At 43.8% G+C, this 10,611-nt stretch overlaps 1 protein-coding gene across 1 annotated transcript in view; it reads left to right on the plus strand.

Annotated features, from left to right (window-relative positions):
- Positions 1-10,607, plus strand: part of LOC119379034 (histone-lysine N-methyltransferase NSD2) — a 47,766-nt gene extending 37,159 nt beyond the window's left edge. Inside the window, exons 4-5 of the mRNA XM_037648173.2 lie at positions 219-1,355; positions 10,346-10,607. Coding sequence (XP_037504101.1) covers positions 219-1,355; positions 10,346-10,518 — 1,310 coding nt within the window. The 3' untranslated portion in view covers positions 10,519-10,607. The remainder of the gene's footprint in view (positions 1-218; positions 1,356-10,345) is intronic.
- The last annotated feature ends 4 nt before the right edge of the window (positions 10,608-10,611 follow it).

A 10,611-nucleotide genomic window follows, 5' to 3' on the forward strand; every position in this document is an offset into this window, starting at 1 on the left:
AATAACAGTTCGCTGCAAAAGGTTGCACAGCTACAATGCTAGGCCACTCCTGTGCATAGAAAGTTGCAGGAAGACAAATAATTTTATGGTGAGAATTCTGTAATGGGGTGCTTGGTGTCAAAGTGTGCTACTTTGTCTCCATCTTTCCTTTCCCCTCCCCCCCCCCCTTATTTCTGACATCCCCAATGCTAACATCTCTTGGCATACATTCTTTGCAGGCCGGCTGTTACGTTGTGTGCAGTGTCCATCAGCCTTCCACTCCGGGTGCTTGCCAGCTGGCTCGAGTACCCTAGGCCCTAGCTCCGTGGTGTGTCCACGACATGGACCGCAGAACGCAGGCTCTGCTATCAACGTTAATTGGTGCATGCTGTGCTCCAAGGGTGGGGAATTGCTGTGTTGTGAGGGCTGTCCAGCTGCCTTTCATGAGACCTGCCTTGGCCTGCAAGCAGCACCAGAAGGTGCCTTTTTGTGCCCTGACTGCCTTGACTGGAAGCATCCAAAGTACGGCGACATCCTTTGGGTCAAACTGGGCTGTTACCGCTGGTGGCCAGCCCAGGTGTGTGCACCAGCTGATGTACCATTGAATATTCAGGCCCTCAAGCATGAGCCTATTGGAGACTTTGCCGTGCGTTTCTATGGTTCACATGATTACTATTGGACCAATCGGCGCCGGGTGTTCCTTTTTGAAGAAGGTGACAGTGGCAGCCTGAGTGCAAGCAGCAAGAGTGTGGCACGCCTTTTTGAGGCAGCTCTTGAAGAGGCCACACAGGCTTGGGAGGAGCAACGAAGGGCTCGTGAGCTGTGTGAAAAGCCAGCACCTTTCCGCATGATCCGCACCAACCGGGTTGTATGTCCAGCAGCAGCCGTGCCTTCTGTTGCCGTACGTATGAAATCTATCTGTACGTGCACCCCTCAGGACCCTTGCCGTGCCAATTGCCTAAATCGACTCCTTTTGTATGAGTGCTCTCGCGACCTGTGCCCTGCAGGGCCTGATTGTGAAAACCAGCGTTTTCAGAAGCGAACATATGCTCGCACTTCATTGGTGCGGACACCTGGCCGTGGATGGGGCCTGCTTACGAGTCAGGCTCTGGCAGCAGGTGATTTTGTCATGGAGTATGTTGGAGAACTCATCGATGAAGAGGAGTGTGAACGACGGCTGGCAGAGCTACACATGGAAAACATCCAGAACTTCTACTTTTTGACCTTGGAGAAGGATCGCATCATCGACGCGGGACCAAAGGGCAACATGTCACGTTTTATAAACCATTCGTGCGAGCCAAACTGCGAGACACAGAAGTGGACTGTCAATGGAGATACACGAGTTGGTATCTTTGCCATTCGGGACATTCCTGCAGGTTAGTGGCCTGTTATGCATGCTTTATAAACATGCTCACGGTATACAGACGTTTTTCAATATTTTAGTGTACTATGAAAATGAATGGTCATGCTTGAGCTTGGGAGTCTTTGATTACTGCACTGTTCTTCAGCTGGGAATGTGTAAATAACGCACTTAAAAGGGACTGACAACCAGCCTGAACATGTGACCGGATGCTAGTGGAAATGGAAAGACTGTGAATAGTAGTGACAGCATTCTTTTCGCGATTTGAATAGGATATGTATTTTTAAGCTGCGTTTGAAAGTCCCAAAACGTGGTACGCTACGCTGCCTGGTGGACAAGTTTTGATACTGCGCAAAGGAGTTGTTTGGATTGCTGTATGTAGCCTGCTGTTGTTTAGGCACATCAAAATTCGTGCTTAAAAGTACTGTCTTTATACTATTGGGAATCCCCACTTTATTGTATGCTTATTACATGGCAAAAGGAGTTAACACAGAGAAGTGGCGCTGCCTTCGCGGCAGCTAGTGGAACTGAAAATCTGTGTTGAGCTGTGGCGCACGCAGGCGGCCTACCACAGAACACAAACTGCAGGTACACTGGCTTGATAAACACATTACTTTCGTACAGGCAGTGCCTTACATGTGTTGCATGTACGACTTCATCAGCATTGCGGATAGAAAGATTCTGATAAAAAAATGTTTCACAGCATTTTCCTCATTACCATTCCATGATTAGATACTCTGATTGGAATGCTTTCCATAGTACTAAAGAAAACAGGTAGCATAAAAATGGTTTTCAGCCTCTTTAGATGTGGCACCATCATTGTGACAATCATGAATACATGACAGCTTTGAAATTCTTGTCTGCCAAATATGAATTAGTTGTTGACTTCCAAAATACAGATTTGAATGTGGCAGTGGCTGAGAATTTGGTCCCTTCAAGCAGAAGTTAATTCAACCAAGCATAAAAAGGTATAAATAAATGAAAATTGCTGCAGCTCCTACTGAAAATTCGGCCATGCTTTCTAGGATCATATTTTTGTTGTAAAAACAGTTTATAGCTTTAAAGGGGCCCTGCAACACTTTTTCGGCATGGTCAGAAAACGCTGCCGATCGGTTGTTATAGTGCAGCTTAGTGCTATAGTGTGAGCCAAACATTACAGTGCAACTTACAGCCTGGAATTTGCAATTAATTCTCAAAGTCAGCTAGAAGTCGCTTCCTCTTATCTCTGCAAACGATGCCATAAACCCAAAGTCCACAGCCATTGGCTGATTTGAACATCGCGAGTTCCATAGCTGCTGCGGCCGCTGTGGGATGCCGCCACATGCCTGAGTGCGCTCGCGATCACACTGAAAGTAAGCAGCGCATTCGAAGGGAAAAAACAGAAAAGAAAGCGCTCAAGGTTATGGTGAGCAGACGTAGATTCTTGTCTCCTTGTCACCCCCCCCACCCCACCTCGTAGCTTTCAGCGCGCTCGCTGGGCTGTTACAAAAAGAGGAGGAAAGCACTTAAAGTGTACAACAAATCCCTGTAACTCTGCTCGTACTTGACGGATTCAAAAAATGTTTGCGGTGGTCAATTCGTGAGGTAATAAACTTCTTTAATGAAGCCATTCGATGATTGCTCGGAAAAGTGTTGCAGGGCCCCTCTTTTAAAAGATGTAAGAATGGGCTTGTTGGTGGCGATACATGGTGAAACTTGCAGCTAACTGAGAAGGACACTGATGAAAAAAGTGAAGACAGGACAATGAGCTGTTGGAAGTAAGTGCATCGTCCTATCTTCACTTTCTTCGTCGGTGTCCTTCTTTGTGCGCTGCAAGTTTTGTCATTATAGCTTTGCTGGTATGTTGAAGAGTGAAAAAGTCTGCATTGATAGACAACCCTCTTGGAATTTCACAGTTATCTGTTTCAAAAATTATGAATAAAAGAAAATAAGAAGAGAGAAGGAAACTCATCCGTGAAGGAGATTGCAATTAAAATCCAAGAATGAATGAGATATCATCTTCGCAGCCAGTGATGTCACCATTGCCAAGAGCAGTATTGCAGAGCAACAACGCACATGAAAAAGGTGAAAGCTACTAACTGTTTAACAGCTCTCAGTGTTTGAAAGGTGCTACGCTCGGCTATAGGCGCCGTTACAGAAGGAAAAGAAAAAACAATGGCAACCTTGTCATCAAAGTATGTGAGCAGATATACAAAGAACAGTGTCATGACAGGGAGATTAGAGCATGGCAGCGGTGTTTTCACCATTAAACTTGTGGCTTTTTTATGTCTGCTGTGCTTCAGATCTCAGTCAGTTGCACAGTTATTCCACAAGATTAAGGCGGTATGGTAGGGTAAACAGGTTGTCCGTGTTTCAGCTTTATATCTCAGGAACTGTACCATATTTTGTTGTGAAATTTTGTGTGCTCAATAAGAGAGCTTGTGGCATTTAGTCTGTGCAATTTTGACCTTGTAGTTTTTGTACTTGCTTCTTATTGAGTACCAAATTTCAGACTGGTGCACAAAATTAAATGTACCTTTTCTCAAAAACAAAAAGCAGTATGACTGTGAAATTTGGCATGCTTATTCAACATGATATTGGTATTGATCCCAACCTATAAAAACGGGATCCTACATTTATCTCACCAGGAAAGAAAAATATTGTCCTCACTTGTCACGTGCCACGAGGGAGACTTTCCTATTAATCTTCTTTTTTTCTTAATTATAACTTAAATTGTTTTTCAAAGTTTTAGGTTCAGACTATTTGGAAGGGATTTCATTCTAGTTCGGGCGCTGTAATTTTAAACCCTTGAATGGACCGTGCCAAAGAATGTTTTTGAGAAGAATCTTTTCTGAGGCAATCAATATGCGTTGATCCGCCATTGCAACGAAATCCCGGCATGCAACTCGTGTGCCGTTCAGCAATGCATGACGAGCTTGTTGTCTTCAAAGCTCATGCAATTATAGTGCGCATGGGTGATGAAGTGGCGGAATTTACTGACAACAGCAACACATTGTTTGGCTTCAACCTTTCATGGGCTGTTGTCATGAAAAGTCTGCACAAACTACAGTCAGTGCGTTCCTCAAGTGACGCTGGCATTCAGGTGCCTACTTCACTTGAGACAGCCAAAGTGCCTAGCCCAGCTAGCTGCTGCGCTTATATTCATTGATGGCAGTATTGTCAAATGCAGTGTCCTAAAGCCATTTTGAATTTTGCCATAGCACTTGTCATTGCAGCGGTTAGACAACATTGAACTGCGCTTATATTACTTTGCATAAAGCTCAGTACACTTCAGAAAGTTTGAAATCACTACAGCTTATCAGCTATCACGTCCGTCAGTCATGTTGTCGACTTCGCGGCAGTCCTCTACTGAGCAGCCTATCTGAGTATGGCTGAGATTTACGGCTCAATTGCACAGCTCAAAGCAAGCGTTTAGCCCTATCTGAACAAGCACAAGAAAAAATATTAGCTATAAGTGGAACTTTTGGAGTATAAAAGATTTGGATAACGCCTTGATCATGGGCTTTATGCCAGAAGGAACTCTCTCCGTCTTGGAAACTGCTTCAGCCTATTCAAACAGATCGTCGCAAAATGTAAAGATGCGTCTGTGTCTGTCAAAAATTTTGGTCCTGATGAAATGCTACTGAGGAGCTAAAGTTAGTCATTTACTCAACAGATATTTTTCTTCTGAAGGTGGCGGTGAAGGGGAAACTTCATTTTCGAACGTCCTACCCAGGCACTAGATGGTGGTGATCGTGGGTGCAGTCTCCACGACACTTTCTGCATGGACCCAGTCTTCCTTCATTGCCTCTCTTGCGTCCTGTATGCATTAGGGCTGAATAAACTGTTGCATGCGAGAGCCCGACTCAAGTGTGCATCTAGATGAACTTTTTCCGAGAATTGCTTTCGCCAGGAACAATACTATGATGACTACAAGCACGCATATGTATAAATTTGCACTTTAAAGCGACTCTTCATCTTTTTTCTGTCAATTTGATGTTTAAGACCTAAAAATCATGACAATGGCAACTATAGCTGCATGCTCGCTCATTTAAGTGATTGCACGTGAACATCAATTTGGACACTTTGGCAGCTTTGTAACTCCAATCTCACAAAAATAATGCAACATGTTTTTACAGATTAAGTTAGAGCACGCACTGGGCTTTAATTCTGACGAGTTTAAAGAAAATCGAAGATGGCCTTTTTTTTTAATTGCATTTCAAAGTATTGCATTTTTGAGACATGCCTTGACTTAAGCATTTTTGGTTTGCGTTTGACATCATTCTCGGCAATCATATTTAACACAATTGTTAAACTAGTGTGTGGCAACACTGGAAAATTTCGGAAATTCTTAGTATTATAGACGCGAAGCAAAAATATCTGAAACTAGAGCATTATTGAGCGATGTGTCGTATTTGCGATTTTTTCTTTTTCATAAAATATGGGCAACAAAATTGCAAGATAACATTTTGTAAACACACGTTACTTATAGTATGCCAAGAGAAATTGTGAGACTCACAGCTACAATAATTATTTTGTAGGACCTCGTCAAAATCCCATTTCCGCGCATTTCGCAAAAAGCGGCTCTGCTGTGTGGAGACTTCAGAATTTTTTTGACTAAGACAAAATTTTTTTCACGAAACTAAGAATGGTTTCGTGGTCCTGGGGACTCGAACAGCAAAATGCATTTTTTTTTTTCAGCGAAATTAAAGGGGGTCAGCGCGCATGTACCGATGTTCTTATCTGAACACACCCTCTACGAAGCCTTTTCAATTAACTTAATCAGCTTCTACACTAGCAAAGACCTCGTAAAGTTTGTACATTGTGTCCTTTTATAAACGCAACTGCCACTGTGTTTCAAGCAACTTGCAGAGGTTACCCTCGCATGCTTTTCTGGCAGCACACTGTTCAGCAACTGACTGGCTAGCTGGCAGTAATGAGCACGCTGTTAGTAAGTTTGCCTGTGTGATTACAGTGCACATAAGTTGAGAAAACCTTGCATGCTGCGATAAAGCTTCCTATGACCATATTTTCTATAGATTCTTTTTCTCCTGTGGTGTCTTTCATGCTGTCTTTGTACAGAAATTAAGAATGCGGTTAATGTAACATAGCCCTTACTAAATGTGGCACTGCCAGCGATGCACATTTAAGTTTATACAAGTGTTACATTCATCTTAACAACCTTGTTTTCTTGCTTAGCACAAAAATTGACATTACAAATGTCATGAGAACACTAAAGAAATGGCCATTGCAAAGTTTATGCTGCCAAACAGCCATAAGGTAAAAAATTGGCTGAGGTTTAACTTTTGTAAACCTATTTATCATGTGCGAAAGGTATTGTGGGATGCCATGTCGATGGAAGGATGCATCCCAACATAAAACATAACGACTGTTTATTAGCGTAGTACCAGCAGCGGGGCGAGCATACCGATGTTGCGCTCGAACAGTTAGCGAAGGAATCATCCCTTCCGAGTTTGGCAGCTTGGGTTTATAGCCACCGTCGGTGACGTAAGCCTCCGGTGACGCTGTGGTGGCGCTGTCCCTTATCGGAGGCGTGGTGCAGCATGCAGCCTTGTCACGCCGGGCTAGCTAGTGATGAGGTGGAGGCTGCGCCGGTTTGTGCGCAGTGTGTCGCCACAGTATGTTTGGTTTGGTTTTGCAAAAATTATGCGCACAGTGTTTAATTAAAGTTAGGCTTTATTGGAAATTTGATAATGAAACCACCCAGGAGGTTGAAACTTAGTAGTCATATTGCAGTTGTGCACGAGTCTACAGTGCATGCTTGTGAAATTAGACTCTTTTGATAATCAAAATGAGGGCCTTGTTTGTTTCACTGTATCCCTCACTACGTGCCATTCATCAGCTCGTCTCTCCATGCTCCTGCTTGCCATGCGAGGTAAACGAGCAGGGAGTGTGTGCACCTGCTAGCAGTCAAGCAGTTTCTTGTTCACCCACTTGACAGCGTATTTCGCTCGTGACATCAACTAATCAGACAGATGACGTCACGATGGCTGCTGGGAATGGCTGAAAGGCACAAAGAGGAGCATGCGAGCACCTGTTGGTGGTTTAACTTCGCCTAGTCCTGTTGTGAACAGTAGCGCAAAAAATTCACGCAGACGACGACAGAGCAAGACGGGACACAGCGCTGTGTCCCGTCTTGCTCTGTCGTCGTCTGCGTGAATTTTTTGCGCTACTGTTCACAATTATGCAATACCAACTAGCCCACCAGTCTATCCTTTTAGTCCTGTTGTACCACAGCGGTGAGGCTCCGAACGAGTGCAGCTGCAACGCCTTTTCACAGCGAATCACGTGGCTTGACATCAAGCCTGCCACACTTGTGTTCCAGCAGCTCAAGGTCATTGTGATGTAATTAATGACCTTGGGAGACGTGACGTAGTTTTCACTCTAAAAAACTATTCAGGGGCTATTTTCACAAGTGTGAGTCCGTGACACTCAACACGTTTTTTTGTGGTGGCTCTTAATTGAGTTGTCGCCCTACTAGCACTACTGTTTAGTTGGTGATTTCCTTTCGTATAAGAAGCAGGGGATAGCGGGGTTTGATGAAGCATAGGTGGCATGCTTTTGTATTTTTGTATCAGCTTAGCAATACCAAAAAAAGATATATACAAATCACATTTTGTTGCTTTGAGCAAATTGAAACTATTATGCAAACGTTGTTGAGTCTTGCTGAGCACTTAAAGTTTGTGTTTTGGTAGAGGGTTTTAAGTAGAGGAAAAAAAAACTGTGAACAGGTCAATTAGGTATAAGCATGTCTTAGGCCAAAAACAGGTAGTGCAAGAGGAAAAGGCAATACTACAGCTTCTCCTGCAGTTAAGAGCAGCAAGATTTTTTTTTTTTTTTTTCTTGCTGACTGGCCAATCTTTAAGACATTGCCAGAATAATTGCATTGAACTGGTCATTGCTTTGATTTCTCTTTCGTCACGAAATTTTATCTATGAAAGTTTCGGCATTTCGAAAAAATAGTTTGCCAGACACCCGGGTTTAAAAACAGTAGGATTATGTTTTGTGTATGAAGAGTTTAAGGCTTAAATAAAGTCTGCAAATCCTCCTGCAGTAAACCTGTCTGTTGCAAATTTATAGTAGGTAGTAAACAGAGGCTTTAAAAAAACGGGGCAATATTACACAGCAGATAAAAAGAAAACACACAGTAAACCTAAAAGAAAGTGCTTGTTTCAGAAATGTCCGCAAAACTTGGGTATTTGGGTTTCTGCCTCTACTGACCAGTTGTGACGTACGAGAGCTTTGTATTTCATTATAGCCTGTAGGCAAGAAGTGCAGGTGGCAATATGTTTCCTGCAGGTATGATGTTTGAATTTGAGTGGCATGTATAGTGGCTGCAGGTGGCCACTTGTACCATTTCTTCAGAGTGCCGCTGTTGTAACATCAATACATGCAGTGTACTACGGTTTGCTGTGGTGTTTCTGGAAAATATGCAGGTGCTACTGACCTAAAATTTTCATAGGGCTTTAGTTTCTGTGGCCTGCAGTGTTACAGTGTTGCAAATAGCATGGCCGGCCTGGGCTGAGGCCACAGCCGCTTGTCAAGCATGAGCCCAGCCCCGTGCACTGGCATAGGTTGGCAAAATAAATGACTCGCGCTCGGACTCGCTCAAAAAATATATTTTTGCTTTGGGCTCACTCCGACTTAGGTGAACCAAAACTCTACTCTCTGCGACTCACTTTTACTCAGACAATGCAAGTAGGTTTACATAAATGTGAGTTAGATGTGATGGCTAGCCCATGCGAATGGCTCTGTGACTGAGAGTGCTACTGAAAATGAGCAGACGCCAGTATGAACTTTGAAGGAGAAACTACCGGGCCAGTTGGTTTTGTGTAGCTGATGTGGGAAATTAGCACGACAAAAGGGACAGTGTGCCAAGGTAGAACTGGGGGCTCAACTGCAACACTGCTAATTTAGCCCCCTCTTCTTCTCGGCGCCACCTCTGCACAACCACAAAACACACAGACAGAAGAAAAGACAGACAAGCGATTAATTTCTTGTGTCATCGTTTTCTCTTCTGTTGGTGTGTGCCCTTTCGTTGCGCTGTTTTGCGACATCAGCTATGAATGTCTAAGCTAGTGAGATGCGATGAGTGCAAGTGCTTATACCAGACAGAGTTCAGTCATTCTGTCGAGTAGGAGTTCATCACATTTCCAGGCTACAGTGCACAGGTATAGAGTGGTATCGTATCAGGACCATCAAGATGGAAAAAGTACCGTTAGAATCACAATGAGAACAGATATTCTTCATTGTCCTCTATATTGGCCAATTCTCCCCCCTGGCAGTTCAAGTGTCTGTGAAGCAGATGCGAAAAATGAAAAACGGGCCCATGGTTTGTTTGTGTGATTTCATAGTATCGACATGACAGCTTAAAGGCGACATTGAGTAAATCTGGCTATATCAGTTTTTTCTGGAATCTTGATTGAGTGCTGTTGCACATAAGTCAGCGAAATGAATGATGCACTTCGATTCCTCCCAAAAATGAATATTTTGCATAGGGCTCACTTAGACTGAAATTGTACTCTACCAGGCTCATTCGTACTCAGATTAATCCTGCCGAACTGGGTTCACTTGCACTCAAACTCGCCAAAATATTCGTTGGCCAGAGTCACTCAGACTGTGGAGTATCCTGCTCTACAAGGCTCACTTGGACTCAAGCTCACGAAAATTTTGCCCAGCAGGACTCGCTAAGACTCACAGGTTGGGCTGAGTGAGTCAGTTCTCATGAGTCAGCTTGCCAACCTATGCTGTGCTGTGCCTTTCCAACCTAGGTAAAGCATTAAAAATCTGATGGACCACCAGCACGTCGGCAACAAAGCTGCGGTGAGGTGGGCATTGGACTTTTTAGGCAAGGTCAAGGCTTGTGAAGTTTTGCCTGCCATTTTGTTTGCATGTGTTCCACTAATATCTCCAGATCCTGTGCAGCAGCTTGCTTATAATGACTGCAACAACCCTGTGGGCAAGTAGGTTGTGGCTAATATTTTCCTAATTGTCAATCTCCTGCAGGCACAGAGCTCACCTTCAACTACAACTTGGAGTGTCGTGGCAGCGAAAGAATCACTTGTTCCTGTGGCTCCCAAAACTGCAGTGGATATATTGGGCTACGGCCAAGACGACCAGCTGAATGTGAAGGCAAGCTGAAGCACCGCAAAGGCCGTCAAGAGAAGGGATCTGACTAGCGGTGCAATAAATATAATGCACTTGAGCACAAGCCCAATGATCAGAATCATGCCACTTGAGCGATTGAATGTGATTGGATGCAATAAATACAC

This window comes from Rhipicephalus sanguineus, chromosome 1 (assembly GCF_013339695.2).
Source record: "Rhipicephalus sanguineus isolate Rsan-2018 chromosome 1, BIME_Rsan_1.4, whole genome shotgun sequence".
Taxonomy (NCBI): domain Eukaryota; kingdom Metazoa; phylum Arthropoda; class Arachnida; order Ixodida; family Ixodidae; genus Rhipicephalus; species Rhipicephalus sanguineus.